The 18,597-nt window shown below is 41.6% G+C and overlaps 1 protein-coding gene across 2 annotated transcripts in view; it reads right to left on the minus strand.

The window, feature by feature from the left end:
* Positions 1-4,710: 4,710 nt before the first annotated feature.
* Positions 4,711-18,597, minus strand: part of LOC127415308 (chemokine-like protein TAFA-2) — a 186,564-nt gene continuing 172,677 nt past the window's right edge. For both annotated transcript variants that reach the window (XM_051654019.1, XM_051654016.1), the window contains 2 exons: positions 17,588-17,712; positions 4,711-5,547 (listed from right to left, as the gene is read on the minus strand). In XM_051654019.1, coding sequence (XP_051509979.1) covers positions 5,536-5,547; positions 17,588-17,712 — 137 coding nt within the window. In that variant the 3' untranslated portion in view covers positions 4,711-5,535. The remainder of the gene's footprint in view (positions 5,548-17,587; positions 17,713-18,597) is intronic.

The following is an 18,597-nucleotide window of genomic DNA, read 5'->3' on the forward strand; positions in this document are numbered from 1 at the left end:
CATTTTTACATTTTCAATAAAACATCGTTTAGTATGTTTTTTAAGCGATTTAATTATGGGGACCTAGAAATGTCCTCATAAACCACATTTATAGCATAATACCCTTGTAATTACCAGTTTGTAACCTAAAAAAAAGTCCTTGTAAACCACATAAACCCGTCCACAAACACACACACACACACACACACACACACACACACTTTGCTGTACCATACACATCTCTTGTATTTACATTCAGTAAAGCTAATTGTAATGACTAAAGACTAACCCTTCCCTAAAGTAAAGTTTCTTGCATTTGTAGGAAAAATAAATCAACAACAACAACAAAAAACATTAATCATTTTTACAAATGATGAAGCCCCGAATAAAGATTTTGTCAGATTTAGCTCACTTCTGGGGATAAATTCGCCCCCAAACTATAGCTTAGTATGTACAACAATTTTCAGTGTGTGTGCTGTGTTTGTGTCCTAAAAGATAGCATTAATGCATCATAATTTAGCTAAACTGCATTAAACATGCAACCATTGTTTTGACAGAAACTTCCATTTGAAAAACTATGAAGACAACATTTCCAATCTCGATCCAATCTTTCCTCTGTTACTGCTCTTTTTACGGCTGATATCAAAATGATGTTTGAATGCAAATTTTATTTGAGTGCAGTTATGTAGGTCATCAATGCCAAATATCAGAATACTCTTAAGACCTAATTACACACAATACATCTAAATAAAGTATGATTAATATGCATTCATGTGCCTCTGTTATGAATCTGTTTTAGTGACTGTGTATTTGTGAATGCTATGGATAATGTTTTTGATAAAGTTGCTTACCACTATCTGTTCGTAATTATATGCTGATTTATTCCGTAACATATGCATTTAAAAAAATAAAAACATTTATAATTCATAAAAGTAACCATATCTAGAGTAAACATCTAGCGTGTTGTCAGAGTTCCACAGTAAAACACTATGCAAATTCATACACTGAAAATGGTTGCAGGACAACATATATCTCACTGTAATCTACAGCATTACAACATAAACATGCAATGCACATGTGTGCACCTCTTAAACTCTGAGCATTCATGTGTTATACACACACACACACACACACACACACACACACACACAATACATGCTTTGCTACTGTACCTACAGTCATGCAAAAACTCTGTTGTGATTCTTTTCTGTCTTTCTCATTTATTCATCTAGCTTAGATTTTAATTTTGTCTGCATTGTCAGAGTGTGTATGGTATATCTCTGGCCTTTTCCCTCTGCCTTCAGACTTCATTAAATCTGCATGTTGTATTTCCATAAGCAGCACAACGTCTCAACACCTACATCCCAGTGTGATATGTCATTTCCCGGTGTATGTGAGAAGCACAAAGACAGCATTTGGCAGTATATGTGTGCTTTGTTCACCTGTTTGTAGTTTACTAGATTTTTACTGATTTAAGGAAAGGCAAGATTCAAGACAATATGACAAGATATATGACACAATGCTTAGTGAAAATATACTGATGCTTATGCTTAAAACAAGAATAAACTATTTGCCTATGGGGTTAGAAAAATAATCTTAATTCAAAGGGAAAACCAATTTGTTTTTCTTACACTATTGGCAAATATTTATTTATTTATTTATTTATTTATTTATTTATTTTTTTGTGCTTTTTGAAGCTTTTTCTTTTAAGTGCATAAACCTTATTACATTTCCTTAGATTTCTCTGAAAACCAGGCATAATATCTTGCCATCTTGTTTCTCAAACAATTGTATTTCGTGCAACCTGGTCTCATAGTGAAAACGTGACTCTATATAAATTTTTGCAAAACATGTTGTAGGTGTCTCCAGCTACAATTCCCTGCAGTTTCCAGGAGAAATGAACACTAGAGGCGCTACAACAACTGTGTGTTTTATTCACTTTCACTCAAATCATGACTTAAATGGCTGATTCTGACTTTATAAATACTTATTTTTCTCTCTATTAAACACACCCTGCTATTTTTTGTGAAACTTCTATGTGCTGCTGTCTTGACCAGGACTCCCTGGAAGAAGAGATTGTATTATCTCAATGGGAACTTCCTGGTTAAATAAAGGATATATATAAATAAATAATTTTTTTTTTAGATATCCACACACTTTTACTCAAGCACATCTTTTGAAAAACAATAAAATGTAATGCTTGTATTACAGACTTGCCTACAAACATACACTTATTCCAATATAAATAATTTGTGCAGTAGCACACCTGAAAGGGTGTTGAACTTAAAGTCGGAGGACCGCGTTTCAAGTCCAGCCATGAACTCACGCTAAAACATCAGTGACATTACAGAGTCATAGAAATGGCATGAAATGAGATGGTTGCTTCAGAAAATTTGTTTTTTCATTTCACTTCTGCATTTTAAAACACTGGTTAGATTTATGCATTGATAAGGTAAGGATGTCTTTTTTTAACTTCTCATATAGCCTATATTTTAAAACATTAATGGTTAAATAGGCGTTGATTTGGTAAGGATGTTTTTTTTAAACGTCTCATTTATATTTTAAAACACAATTGGTTAGGTTCAGGAAAATGTTTAAGGTCAGGGAGGTATGTTAAAAATAAAAATAAAAATAATCTAAAAATTACATTAAAACCACGTCTGAATATGATGCCATTTTAATTGCTTTTGGCGCCTGCAGCTGGACATTTCACTAGAAACCTGCAGCCAAACATGTTATACAGCACATAAATTATGAATCGCAAAAATGTTGTCATGTTCACGTAAATTTCATGAGACCAGGCTGATTGTGTTTTAAAGCAGTTTAGATATTTTTACTGATTAGTTTTTTGTGCAGTGAAAACACAGTAACTTCACAGAAAATTGAGAAAAATGGCTTCAAAGCTTTTTGTGTTTAGTGTGGCCTATGTAGTTACTGCAATTTTCATACTCGGTTTTCTCTAAAACTGAGCATCAACCTATTTCAGTCAACTATATATATATATATATATATATATATATATACAGGAAATGTGTAGTTACTGCATTTTGCCTTTGCAGGATGGTGCATATATTACAGGATATTTCCAGAATGTTCTGTTGAATTATAAAACTCAAGGTCTCACTGGAAAAGCTGCATAAAGCGGTGCTGTTGTGTGGGAGGAATTTCTGCTGTGGTGAGCTTCAGTATACACCAATCAACACAACTTTGGTGAGAAGAATAGCATTCTGAGCATTCTGAGATGCTATTCTTCTCACCACAATTGTACGGAGCGGTTATCTGAGTTACTACGGTTATCTAGACTTTGTCAGTTCGAATCAGTCTGGCCATTCTCTGTTGACCTCTCTCATCAACAAGGCGTTTCCGTTCACAGAACTGCCCCTCACTGGATGTTTTTTTGTTTTTGTTTTTGGCACCATTCAGAGTAAATTTTAGAGTCTGTTGTGTGTGAAATGGTCAAAATCACTGAGATCACATTTTTCCCCATTCTGATGGTTGATGTGAACATTAACTGAATCTCCTGACCCATATGTGCATGATTTTATGCACTGCACTGCTTCCACACGATTGGCTGATTAGATAATGGCATGGATGATTGTTGGTGCCAGACGGGCTGGTTTGAGTATTTCTGTATCTGCTGATCTCCTGGGATTTTCACACACAACAGTCTCTAAAATTTACTCTGAATGGTGCCAAAAAACAAACAAAAAAACATCCAGTGAGTGGCAGTTCTGCAGATAGAAATGCCTTGTTGATGAGAGAGGTCAACAGAGAATGGCCAAACTGGTTTGAACTGGCAAAGTCTACGGTAACTCAGTTAACCACTCTGTACAATTGTGGTGAGAAGAATATCATCTCAGAATGCTATTCTGAGATGCAGGTTGGTGCTGTTTTGACAGCACGAGGGAGACCTACACAATATTAGGCAGGTGGTTTTAATGTTGTGGCTGATCTGTGAATGTTTGTGCACCTGTGGGTGTGTGTTTCATATCATGTATTGTGATATCATCATGCATCTCCACACACGACCTATGCATCATTTCACTTTTAAATATCTCTCTTTGTGCTTCTCTCCTTGCTGTCTCTCTCTCTCTCTCTCTCTCTTGTTGTGTTTAGTACTCATGAATTTTATTTTGGGATAATTTCTCTAATCTCTTAATGACATGCACAAACGTTTTTTAGGATATCCTGAAAGCTAAATGGCATGTGCGTTGAACAGATTTTATCATTCAATTAGACAAATACTAAAAGCATTTTGCAGACAGTGAGAGAGAGTGTGGATAACATAATGTTTAAAATTGCAAAGAGTTCTTATTTTAGCAATGTTCCTTTTGAAAAATTAGGGTATACAATTGGAGTGACAGCAGTTTTGTCTGAAGGCGAAAAGGTCAGATAACATGTGATACATATATAATTGCTGATTATGTTATTTTCCCTTATTTCCTAAAAAAAAAAAAAAACACTGAAACCAGTTTGAGATGGTTTGCTGGTCTTAGCTGGTCTCCCAGCCTGGTCATGCCAGTTTTAAAAGGGTAAGGTCACCTGTCAACTGGTAAGGCTGAGAAACCAGCTGGATGATCTTAAACCACCCTTTTTTCAGAAGTATATCTGTGGAGGAAAAATAAATGTTCCTTACTAGTGTCACAAAAAGCTGTTTTCTTTTTTGTTTTTGTTTTTTGGAACCTCTGAAATCAGAGTACAGAGAAGATTTCTTTTTGACATCTTTAATTATTGAATATAATACTGACACATGTACTCAATAGCAGTTACCAGGCTGGATAAAAACATTGATAATAAAAGTGATAACCTTTAAACTTTATTCTGCTTCTTTTGAGAATAAGATTTTGACCTTTTACACTTTTACATGTTCTAGAATATACTGGTACATCTAATCTCTGTTACTTCAGACTGTGGGGATGAAAAGCTTTAGTTTAGAAACAAACAATATACAGAAGATGAGTCAGTAAGGTCCAGATTGAGTTGTCATGTTTAAATGCAGTTTAAAGTAAAAGATTCCACAAAGCAAAGAAATTATTGGACCTTCTGTTCAGGTAGAGCAGGAATGATTATGGAATTGTGAAAAGAAGAATTGAGGAAAGAGTCAGAGACCAAAAGAAGCATTGATGTCGCTGTAGAGAAGGTGACTCCACAGTTTAAACTACATTAGGGTTGTCCTGGGTTGTATGATCCAAACTTCAGTAAAAAACAAACAAAACAAAACAACTGCATACACTGAAGACCCCCCAGCCAACACACTCCAGTGTCTATAGATCCACTCCAAGAAGACTGATGTCCAGGAGGCCAGGGGGTCCATTGAGGAGGACGCATGAACTTTAGGATGTTCCTAATGTTTATGGTGGATACAGGTCTAGAGACATCAGTCTGATCCTCAGTCGTTTTACGGTGTATAATCTCTGTATGTGTGATGCTGATTAATCCTTAGCTGAAGTTCAATGTAGTCTCTCAGTCTGCTTCTAGTTAGTCCAATTTTCTTCATTTTAAGTTCTTTTGTCCCAGTAATTTGTGTCCTATGCTGCAGCAGAAGTGAGGACAGAACTATCGGGTCACCTGAAATAGAAAAAGAGAAAGAGTTTAGGTCTGACAGTTTGGTATTTCCCATTAGGTACACACCTGTTTGCCAGCACTGGTCTGAATGCAATAACACAAAAATATCAATCATTATAAACTATATAACCCCATTACATACAGAGGAAGAAGTCATATGGTGCATGGTTTTCCTTAGTCTCTGTTAGTAAAGATTTCATTAATGGTTGACATTTATGTGTGCACACTTGTTGTCCTGGGCACTAGTGGGCATGCTCCGTTGGAGCTGTGGGTGAGGCAGTTGGCACCCAAGCAAACTCATTCATTTAGAGCCTGGCACCTTGCCTTCCAAGATGGCACAGAAGGCAGACTGAGGAGAGTGGCATGGCACAATGCCCAATACTTGATCCACCCTATCTTTCTTTCCTCTTTTCGGTGTCTCTTTCAGTTTTGGCTGAAGCTTAATGTTGGCAGAGCAAGAGTAGTTACTGTGCAGATCAATCATTAAATGTCAATAACTTGTCAAAGCAGCTGTCCTTTACTCCTCTATTATCTTTTACTAACCTCCACTGAATGTTCCTTGAAATATAGAAGGTCTCCTACCCCTTTCCCTTGATCTGTCTTTACCAGTTTATTTTATTTTATTTTTTTATAAAAAAAAGACTATCTTATTGTAGGATGGTCAAAAGTTTTTTTTAGGAGGTGGTCCAATACTGACTACAAACATTTCAGAGAGTGTTAGTCTCAGCCTCAAACGGCAAGCCCACAAACCATGCACTAAACAGTCTCATGCACAAAGCACACAAAATTGGAAAACACTTTCTCAAACCATTTAGTGGCAATCTGATTGGCTGGTTTGATGGAACTTCCACGAGAAGAAGCACACAGGACGCTTTATCAGTCTGCCTGGAAACACAATCGTGTTCACAAGGTTCCACGTTAATGCAATTAGCACTTTGAGGGCAAAATATTCACCGGATTTGTCCAAGTTTGCCAGGTTAGTGATATTAAATCTTTTAAAGATATTCAGAGTTTCGTTTGAGGCAAGTAGCAGAAAATAAAGCAGAAATCCATGAGCAGAGCTGCATATTCTGCTTTGTTTACTTAGTTATGTATGTGAAATAATCTGTGATGCGGTTTTCTGTGTTCCCTATCTGTCACTCACTCGACGTTGTGTCGATGTAGTGACACTAGGGGTCACTCTTGGGAGCCCGAGACACCTCTGGTCTTTGATAAAAGGCCAATGAAAATTGGCGAGTGGTATTTGCATACCACTCCCCCGGACATACGGGTATAAAAGGAGCTGGTATGCAACCACTCATTCAGATTTTCTCTTCGGAGCCGAACGTTCAGTGCTCACTGAGCTGAATTCCCACGGCTGTTCATTCACCTCTGCTGGATCTGACAGCGCATTTCAGCGGCTTCTCCCCCCTCTGCACTGCAGAGAACGCCCCTGGGTGCTTCGACAGAAATAAAAGAGTATATTTCTCTAAAAGAGTATATTTCTCTAAAAGAGCGGCACACACGGAACGTCTTTTTAAAGACGCCTTTCCGTTTGTGTGTTATTCCTGGTTGCGCTCGTTATCTCTCGCCCTCTGATGGCCACGATCACTGTCTTTTGTGTCTGGGCGCTGCTCACACGGAGACAGCATTCGTGGATGGGTCATGTACTCATTGCAAGAACATGTCCATGGCAACGATGCGGTCGCAGCTTACCTTCGTAAGAAAGCAAGCCACCCCAGAAGCTCCCCGCCTCGGTCCTTCTACCCACGGGTTTGAGGCCAGCGCGGCTAGCACTGGGGGCGATCTGGGGACCCCAATGGGACCACCTCCACCGGGTATCCCCCCACAGACCTCCCATTCCCCAGCACGCTCATCTGCCCTGATCGGGCTTCCGGATGAGTCCGCCGGCTCGTCTCACAGCGAGTTCGACCTCTTATTCAGAGCCTGCGAAGGTGATGAGCTCTCGAGCGCAACATCGGAGAGCGGGCTCGTCCAGTCGGACGTGGAAGCCTCAGCTTGGCTCCTCCCTTCGGGTGCGGTCGCCCAGTCACAGGCTGATGCAGAGATGACGGACATGCTTTCCCAGGCAGCCACGAGCGTCAGGCTAGAGTGGAACCCTCTGCTCTCCCCTGAACCCTCGTGGCTCGATGATTGGTTCCTGGGCTCGCGGCACCACTCACAGCCATGCCCCGCCCCCGTTCCTTTCTTCCCGGAAAAGCATGAGGAGCTGACAAGGTCATGGGAGGCACCTTTTACTGCCCGGTCCCGATCTTTCAGCTCCCCTGCCCTCACTACCCTTGATGGTGGGGTGGCCAAGGGCTATTCGGCAATCCCCCCTGTGGATAAGGCGTTCACGGTGCACCTATGACCGCAGAGCGCCGCCACCTGGCGCGGGCGCCCAAAGCTCCCGTCCAAGGCCTTTAGGTTTACGTCATCCCTGATGGCCAAAGCCTATGGTGCCGCTGGACAAGCAGCCTCCGCCCTGAACGCCATGGCTCTCCTGCAAGTCCACCAAGCCAAGGCGCTAAAGGAACTGCACGAAGGTAGTTCCACCCCGGGATTGATGCAGGAGCTGCACTCGGCGACCGACCTTGCTCTCCGGCGATGAAGGTCACGTCGCGGTCTCTCGGGCGGGTGATGTCCACCTTGGTGGTCCAGGAGCGCCACCTTTGGCTCAACCTGGTCGAGATGGTAGAGGCCGACAAGGCACGGTTCCTTGGCGCCCCCATTTCCCAGGTTGGCCAGTCCGGCGATGAAGCAGCAGACGGAGGTTATCTGGCACGTCCTGTCCCGGCGTGGCTCAAGATCCTGCACCCCGTCTGCTCGCCACCAAGGGCGTCCCCCTATCTTGGACCTACGGGTACTGAACCGGGCTTTACACAGATTCCCATTCAAGATGCTGATGCAAAGACGCATTCTAGCGAGCGTCCGGCATCAAGATTGGTTCGGGGCGGTAGACCTGAAGGACGCGTACTTCCACGTCTCGATTCTACCTCGACACAGACCCTTCCTGCGGTTTGCATTTGAGGGTTGGACGTATCAGTTCAAGGTCCTCCCTTTCAGCCTGTCCTTGTCCCCTCGCATCTTCACGAAGGTTGCAGAGGCAGCCCTTGCACCGCTAAGGGAAGTGGGCATTCGCATCCTCAACTATCTCAATGATTGTCTAATCCTAGCTCACTCCCGAGATGTGTTTTGTGCACACAGGGACCTGGTACTCTCGCATCTCAGCCGACTAGGGCTTCGGGTCAACTGGGAAAAGAGCAAGCTCCTCCCGGTTCAGAGCATCTCTTTTCTCGGCTTGGAGTTGGACTCAGTTTCATTAACAGCACATCTCACGTGCGAGCGCACATAGTCGATGCTGACCTGTTTGAAGGCGTTCAGACAGAAGACAGCGGTTCCACTGAAACTGTTTCAGAGGCTCCTGGGGCATATGGCATCCTCAGCGGTGGCCACTCCAGTCGGGTTGATGCATATGAGACCGCTTCAGCACTGGCTTCAGACTCGAGTCCCGAGATGGGCAGGGCACCGCGGGACACATCGCGTGGTCATCACGCCGATCTGTCACCGCCTCTACAGCCCTTGGACCGACCTAACATTTCTATGGGCAGGCGTTCCCCTAGAGCAGGTCTCCAGGCACATCGTGGTTACGACAGACACCTCCAAAATGGGCTGAGGTGCTGTATGCAACAGGCACACAGCCGCCAGCTCATGGAGGGGCCCGTGGCTGCGTTGGCACATCAACTGGCAAGTTGAGTTGCTGGCAATTCTCTCACCCTGCGGAGGTTTCGGCCGTTGATCCAGGGCAAGCATGTGTTAGTTCGGACAGACAACACAGCAATGGTAGCATATGTCAACCGTCAAGGCGGTCTGCGCTCATAACTCGCCCACTGTCACAACTCGCCCGCCGTCTCCTCCTCTGGAGTCAGCAGCACCTCAAGTCGCTGCGAGCTACTCACATCCCTGGTGACCTCAACACTGCAGCGGACACGCTGTCACGGCAGGTTACCCTCAGTGGAGAGTGGAGACTCCACCCTCAGGTGGTCCAGCTGATTTGGAGTTGATTCAGGCAGGCACAGGTAGACCTGTTCACCTCCCAAGAATCCTCCCACTGCCCGCTCTGGTACGCCCTGACCAAGGCACCTCTCGGTATAGACATGCTGGCACACAGCTGGCCCCCTGGATTTCGCAAATATGTGTTTCCCCCAGTGAGCCTACTTGCACAGACCCTGTGCAAGTCAGGGAGGAGGAGGAGCAGGTCGTCCTGGTAGCACCCTACTGGCCCACCCAGACGTGGTTCTCGGATCTCACGCTCTTTGCGACAACCCCCCCCCCGGCGAATTCCATGGTGGTAGACACCCATGGTGGTAGACACGATCACTCAGGCTAGGGCCCCCTCTACGAGGTACCTGTATGCCTTTAAGTGCCGTCTGTTCGCTAAGTGGTGTTCTTCCCGACGCCAAGACCCCCAGAGATGCGCAGTCAGATCGGTGCTTTCCTTCCTGCAGGAGAGGTTGGAAGGGCAGCTGTCCCCCTCCACCTTGAAGGTGTATGTAGCTGCTATAGCAGCACACCACGACACAGTGGACGGTAAGTCCTTAGGGAAGCACGACCTGATCATCAGGTTCCTGAGAGGCGCCAGGAGGTTGAATCCCTTCAGACCACACCTCGTTCCCTCATGGGAACTCTCTGTAGTCCTTCAGGGTCTATGGAGAGCCCCCTTTGAGCCCTTGCATTCAGCTGAGCTTAAGGCACTCTCCTTGAAGACTGCCCTCCTGACTGCGCTCACTTCCATCAAGAGGGTAGGAGACCTGCAAGCGTTCTCTGTCAGAGAAACTTGCCTGGAGTTCGGTCCAGTCTACTCTCATGTGATCCTGAGACCCCGACCGGCTATGTGCCCAAGGTTCCCACCACCCCTTTTAGGGACCAGGTGGTGAACCTGCAAGCACTGCCCCAGGAGGAGGCAGACCCAGCCCTGACGTTGCAATGTCCGGTGCGCGCTTTACGCATCTATTTGGATCGCACGCAGAGCTTTAGAGTCTTTGAGCAGCTCTTTGTCTGCTTTGGTGGACAGCAGAAAGGAAGCGGTGTCTCCAAGCAGAGGGTCGCCCACTGGCTCATTGACGCCATAACAATGGCATATCACGCCCAGGACGTGCTGTCCCCAGCAGGGCTACGAGCCCATTCTACCAGGGGTGTAGCGGCCTCCTGGGCCTTGACCAGTGGCACCTCTCAAACAGAAATTTGCAGAGCAGCGGGCTGGGCAACACCCAACACTTTTGCGAGGTTCTACAATCTCCAGGTGGAACCGGTTTCGTCCCGTGTAGTGGCACGCACAATCGGGTAAGTCCGGGACAGCCGGCCGGGTGTATCACTTGCGCATAGCGCCTTTCACCTCCCCTGAGCTGAAGACGTGTGCTGTTGACTCCCAGTAGTGTTCACAAACTGTGTTCCCTGGATGACTTCCTCTGAGCCCTGTGGCAGATGAGTTTGTGGGCGGGGTGTGGTCTCCGCGGTGTCTTCCCCTTGGGATGGACACCCCCTCCCCCTTCCCCCCCCGACGTAGACCTGGTGGCCCCAGTCAGTTAATTCCTTTTTTTGGGGGAGAGGAAAAAAAGAGGATAAGAGGCCACGACTGGGCTAGCCTGTCTCTATCTTTTGGGCAGTCAACTTGTCCCCGAAGGGCCGTTCGATTTAGCCTGGTGCGCTGGCTACGAGGCACACAGTGATCTGCCTGTCACACACCGCCAGTTCACGTAACACAGTTCAGCCAGTTGCGGCTTTTTGTATAGGGACCCCTAGTGTCACTACATCGACACAACATCGAGTCCTGGTTACTTGCGTAACCTCCATTCCCTGATGGAGGGAACGAGACGTTGTGTCCCTCCTGCCACAACGCTGAACTACCCGCTGAAATGGCCGGGACCTTGTCTCGGCTCCTCAGCACAAAACCTGAATGAGTGGTTGCATACCAGCGCCTTTTATACCCATATGTCCGGGGGAGTGGTATGTAAATACCACTCGCCAATTTTCATTGGCCTTTTATCAAAGACCAGAGGTTTCTCGGGCTCCCAAGAGTGACCCCAAGTGTCACTACATTGACACAATGTCTCGTTCCCTCCATCAGGGAACAGAGGTTACGCAAGTAACCAGGACGTTTTACTTTTACTCTATACCAGGGTTTCCGTTAGCTTGTAATTACCGGTTTTTGACCATTAAAATGTCCTAATGTCTGACTAATTCAAACATTGTCGGACACAATGTCCTGTGAAATTATTAACACGAAGCGTCAGCAACCCATTTAGTTGATGCCATAAGTCTACAGCATGCCACCATCCCAATGATAACAGCGCTTCACTGCCATGAAGGTTAAAACTTTCCTGAAGTTTGCAAAATCCTAATCCATGACTACAGCGTGTTTTATCCCTCACACTGGCAAAAACAGCCTGCGTTATTTCCGTCGAGTGCCCGCAGTGAGAAAATTCTCACTTCAGAATCACATTAAAACAGCCTTGTGTTGCTGTCATCTGGAAGAGATTTTGTGCTATGAATAATGAGGAAAACAGTCATAAAAATAAAAAGCCAAGGAAATTAGCCAAGGTGAAAAATTATATGACATAAGGGGTGGGCGATATGACCATAATCTTTCATCACGATATGATTAATTTGATATCATGATAACAATAGGCTATCACAATATAGTCATTATTTTAAATCAATAAAAATGTGTTAATATATTAGATAACCATATTGTAATGCCTATTTTTGGATAATTCAGACAGTGAATTAAACATACTTCCTCGTATATAATTTTCTCTTTATTTGGAACTAAATTTCACATTTCACATCTGATGCTGTTGACCAATATTATTATTATTATTATTATTATTATTATTATTATTACTATTATTATTATTATTATTATAACTTTTCTAAATCTCCCCAAAGCAATGCAACAAAGAAAATAATACATGAGTACAAAAAACAAAATAAAAATAACAAAAATGAACACTTCTTGCAGAAAATAAATATCAAATAATCATGAAAAATTTAGCAAAAAAATACATGACCGAAATAATGCAGAACACATCTTTTGGCTTTCATAATATTATTTTGCATGCCTCATTTTGAGGAGTTAAAACAGATTGAACCCACACCAGATATCGCACCTGTTTTAATAACAAGCCCCTCTCCATTTTCTTGACATGTTTGGGAGTCGTTCCGTTCTGTGGAGATGTTTTTCTCTCAGGGTTTTCCCAGGGTCAAAAGCGATTGAGCAGTGCGAGTGATCCTGCTCTGCACTTTCCTGTAAAAATTTCTTACCAAAAACTCTAATTTCCAGTGTGTTTTCTGTGCAATCGCTCGCGGAGACTCGCACCATTATATAAATTATATCTTTCCCCATGGTGGTCTTTTATATGGAATGGTAAACCAGCCCCTTAACAGCATGTGATGACTAAACCAACTGTGATTGATTGCTTTACATGACAGTTAGATGGCTTTTCCTGTCTAACTAAGTGGTTCTTGGTCAGATGAAGCTTCTATAGATACCACACCTTTGCCGTTTTAGTCAAAGGTCTGGCTATGCGAGACTAAGAGAGTGTTAGCTGAAAGTTCAGTGCTGTGGGTCTGTCTAAGCATCTGTAATGAGAATCAGTGTGCATGTGTGTGTGTGGTTTTACTAAATGATAAAACATCCCTTGAGGATGTTCATTGATGTCTTTACATGTATGTGTGTGTGTGTGTGTGTGTGTGTATATATATATATATATATATATATATATATATATATATATATATATATATATATACACTGGGGGCCAAAAGTTTGGAATAATGTACAGATTTTGCTCTTATGGAAAGAAACTGGTACTTTTATTCACCAAAGTGGCATTCAACTGATCACAAAGTATTGTCAGGATATTACTGATGTAAAAAAACAGCACCATCACTATTTGAAAAAAGTCATTTTTGATCAAATCTAGACAGGCCCCATTTCCAGCAGCCATTACTCCAACACCTTATCCTTGAGTAATCATGCTAAATTGCTCATTTGGTACTAGAAAATCACTTACCATTATATCAAACACTGCTGAAAGCTATTTGGTTCGTTAACTGAAGCTTAACCTTGTCTTTGTGTTTGTTTTTGAGTTGCCGCAGTATGCCCCCCATTACTTCAGTCTTATGAGTCAAGTCAAGTCAAATTTATTTGTATAGCGCTTTTCACAACAGCCGTTGTTTCAAGCAGCTGTACATGAAATTATGCTATAACAGAAAATGAATTAATATAATGCTAATATTAGTTATGTTTAGAACTATTAGTGGTTAAAATGAGTAAACTAAGTGTGTATGATTATATACAATGGTTATCAGTTTACTTATTTCAATAATTTTTTTAAAATGGGGAAAAAATGTAAAATATAGTTTTATTGGGTCTTATAATCTTGACAATTACGCCATGTTACGCCAGTTAAAGACATTAAATTAGTAGTCTGAGTAACCCCTCCCCCATCTCAAATGCCCACATATGACATCCCCCAGCCCACCCTAGCATAGCTGTCAGAAGCCGGGCCTGGTCATAAGCCAGTAATAACGCTGGTAAAGTTTACATACAAAGTGAAACGGGGGAAGAGGGCAAAACAAATTACGTGTGCCGATCGGTTTTTGCTTTAAGCCATTAAATAATATTGGATTATGTGCATATATCGTAAAACCAGAGGTCAGGTTACTCTCGAGTTTTTTTTTTTTTTTTTTCCACTAAACATTAAAAGGAGTTTTTCCTTGTTACAGTTACTTCAGCTTGTTCACAGAGGGGCTTTCAGACAAGGCATGATTTTTTATAAAGCTGCTTAAAAACTATGTGTATTGTGGAAAGTGCTATACAAATATAAATAGTGTAGACAAACTTATTTTCTCAAGAAAAACATTAAACATTTTAAGTTTATATTAGTTTTTCTCAACAATAAAACAAAATAAATGCAGTGCTGTTGTTTAAGTTACTTAGAGCTCTGCTTTTTGTTGCCAATGTCAGACACTTTTGTGGCATTTATTATTTAAAAGGCATTTATGTTGAATCCTTGAATAAGTTTGAGCAAATCATTTGTGGGTGCTCGTATCGTATTGTATTGTATCATATCGTGAGGCTATGCATCATATCGTATTGTGAAATTTGTGTATCGTTACATGCCTGATGTATATACAAAAAACCCTCTTAAATTAGAATAATTTTTTAATTCTACTATGCAAACTAAATTTTCACTATCATCATATCTTTGTTATAGCTCTTTGTTAAACAAGTGAAATATATATATATACACACACACACTACCGTCTAAACCTTTGAAACACTTGACTGAAATGTTTCTCATGATCTTTTAAATTTTTTGATCTGAAGGCGTATGCTTAAATGTTTGAAATTAGTTTTGTAGACAAAAATATAATTGTGCCACCATATTAATTTATTTCATTATAAAACTAAAATGTAATTAAATTTAATTATTGAAATTGATGACTTGGATCAAATAATAAAGAAAAGCAGCCAATAATTGCCCAACATAGATGGGAACTCCTTCAATACTGTTTAAAAAGCATCCCTGGGTGATACCTCAAGAAGTTGGTTGAGAAAATGTCAAGAGTACATGTCTGCAAATTCTAGGCAAAGGGTGATTATTTGTAATATTAATTTGATAATAATAATAGCCAAATAATAATAATAATAATAATAATAATAATAATAATAATATTTTAATACATTAATGGGAAAACGAGCCAAATATCTTCTTGACATGGTCAAAGGCATCAGCTATTGGCGATCACTCTGACCATCGTCGATCCCTGCGATCATCGTCTGTCGGCACAACCCTAATGTGCATTTCTCTCTATAAATTAACAAAATGTTGAGACAGTCTTCTTGCTGGTTTTTCCGACACATTCAGAATCATTACCGCTTTTGCCAGTGTCACTGCAGCTCGCTACGTGCGTGTGCTTGTAAAATGTATTATGGTTTAGTATTTCTCTGTAATGTAGAACAGTGTTAGCAATGTTGCTTATAACATTCCTTCTCAGCCCTGGAACTCAAACCATTTTCTGATGCCCCCCAAAATATATATAGTTAAGTAATTAAATTAATGTCACAAACGTGCGACAACTAGTCGACTAATGGCTTAAACTAACGACTATTAGTCGACTAGGAAAATCTTTGGTTGGGGGTAGCCCTACACAGAAGAGCAGTCAGATCATCATTATCCCCATCAATGATCAAACCAGACCCTCTTCGTCTCTCCCCTCCTTGAATCCTCACCTCCTTTCTTTCCTCTTCATTTCTTTATAGTTCGTGAAACTCCTCTGGAAGGTCTTTAAAATACAAGATCACCCTGAATCTTATTTCCACAGTAATGTATTCTAATTCTCCAGACACGTCCCTATGCATTGTTCTCTACGATGAATCAGAATATTCTGAACATTGCTATACCTATCATAGCTTTTTAATTGGAAATGTTTTCAATATTTATAATGGCTGGGCACTGGTGTGCAGGGCCCCCCTCATTATCAAATATATAATGGTTAAATTTGCCTATCTAGAATGATAGGCATCACTGTAGACTAGATTTGATGTATCCCACCAGATTTACACTTGCTAAATGATAGAAATATAGAAACATGAGCAGAAAATATTCAGCACAGAATAGGCAAAAAAAGAGAAAGTATTAAATAGAGCTAAATTGTACCAAATAACACCTCTGTATGTCTCCATTAGTATTATACTTGTACTTGTATGTTAAATATTTTGTAGAAGTTTGTGTGTGTGTGTGTGTGTGTGTGTGGGCGGGTTTGGGTGGTTTATGGTTTATGAGGACATTTCTAGTGTCCCTATAATTCAAATTGCTTAAAAAACATACTAAACAATGTTTTTTTTTGAAAATGTAAAAATGCAGAAAGTTTTTTGTGAGGGTTAGGTGTAGGGGTAGGGTTAGGGGATAGAATCTATAGTTCATACAGTATAAAAATCATTATGTCTGTGAAGAGTTCTCATATGGATAGCCGCACCAACATGTGTGTGTGTGTGTGTGTGTGTGTGTGTGTGTGTGTGTGTGTGTTTGTGATTTGATTGATGGCTCTGGATACTGCCTCTCTATTGAGTAGTGATCAGAACAAAGGTTTACAACAAGTCATCTGGTCACTTAATTTTTTTTTCCCTCCTTTTATCTGCCTTTGACTTCTTCCAGGGAAAACAGTCTCAGTCAGCTGCTTCATATCTGTTACTCATAACATAAGTGTGTGTGTTTGTGTTTTTGTGGTTGTCTGTCTCTTTTTCTGTCTCTGTCTCTCTTTGTCAAGATTCAAGAAGCTTTATTGGCATGATTAAAATGGATTGTCTCTGTTCTCTTTTGTTCTTCTTTTATTTCTAAATCAGGCTGTTTTGTGTTTGATGTCAGTTCCAAAAAACTTCAGACTCTCCTCACATGAACTCCTAACCCACCTAACAGGGAACGTTCCAACAACTTTGGTTAACATTATTTAAAGGTTTGGAACAAATGTTGTAAATAAAACATTAATAGAATTTTTTTTGAAACAAACAGGCTTTTTCCCGCCTCTCTAGAGCTGGGGAGGGGGACTAGGAGAGGGGGAAAAAAAAAGAGGAGAGGGAAAGGGCAAGCGGAGCAACAATGAGAGAGAGAGAGAAAAATAAATTGCTCGCCGGTTCCCAGACATGCTGTCGCCTGGTCCTCGACCACTCACTTTAATAAGAACTTAAACAAAAAGACACAAACATAAACACACACACGGCAGCTGTGTGTGGCTCTCTCTCTCCTGAACTGCCGCATCCGGCTGCATTTATCCCTCTCCTCGGCTGATTAGCCCGATTGGGGGCCGGGCGTGCATAGTCACGGCCCGGCCCAGCCCTCCTTCTCGTCACAACACCACTGGCTAATGCTTACTTCCTCTCATACAGTCATTTAGAAATAAGAGTTTGAATGACCCTGTAGGCTTTCAAAGCCAAGGTATCAGCTGACCAAGAGGACGGTCCTCTTGTTTTGAGGTGTGTGTGGATGTGTATACTGACCTTGGTGGTCTTCACTTTGTTGCCTGTGCTGCAACTCCAGCCTGTGAGGTCGGGCAGAACTTTACACTCTTCACCATCCAAACATGGATGCATCTGACACCACCACTTCTGAGCTACTATAGACGCTACAAAAACAATCACAGGAAACAAGGAAAAGAAGACTTAGTTAATTACATAAACACACAAAGATATTCAGAGTTTTGTTTGAGGTGCTAAGTAGCAAGTAAACTAGATATCCATGAGCAGAACTCTATGTTTCACTCTTTTTAAGTTATATCTGTGAAATAATTATTTTTGGATAGTTAGTCTATTATTATGGTAATTTTATGGCTATTTATTATGGTATCATCTATTTCAGATAAACCTGCTCCTAAATAAACTGTGTTTTTCACTTTTCATGTCAGTCAGACAGACCCATACTGTCTAAGTGGGTGGTTCATGGCCAGAATAGGCTGCAAACTGGACCAGACTTTGTGACAATAATCTGACTAAACGTGACTATATTGGACTATGATAAAACAAGTGGACTTCATGGAAAAAATAAAATGATAAAAAAAAATATAATGTAGGATATGACCCCTAAATATAGATAGGATGATGGAGTTCAGCTCAGCAGCAGGAAAATGGCAAACAGATGAGAAGATATTTGAGATGATACAGAGAGAGAATGAAGTGCAAGATGGGATGAAACATGGCTTATTTGACATTTCCTCTCACGCTGAGCGCTCTCTGTAGAGACACTTGAGCTATTTTTTTCCTGAGCTTACACTCAGGCAAAATAAGATAGATCGATTTCTCTGTCAAGTGGACAGTGTTGACACAATATTAATTGAACCAGTCAGTCAGCCAAGAAAGTCACACAATGAGGAAAAATAGAGAGAAAGAGAGAAAGAGTGAAAGATACAGGACACAATTTCTCTTGTTTCAGCAGTTCATGAGATCATATAACGTATGAGAGGAAGGCAGAAAAAGCTGCTGTTATACCCTTTAATCCACAAACCAGGTGTATT

This window comes from Myxocyprinus asiaticus, chromosome 24 (assembly GCF_019703515.2).
Source record: "Myxocyprinus asiaticus isolate MX2 ecotype Aquarium Trade chromosome 24, UBuf_Myxa_2, whole genome shotgun sequence".
NCBI lineage: Eukaryota > Metazoa > Chordata > Actinopteri > Cypriniformes > Catostomidae > Myxocyprinus > Myxocyprinus asiaticus.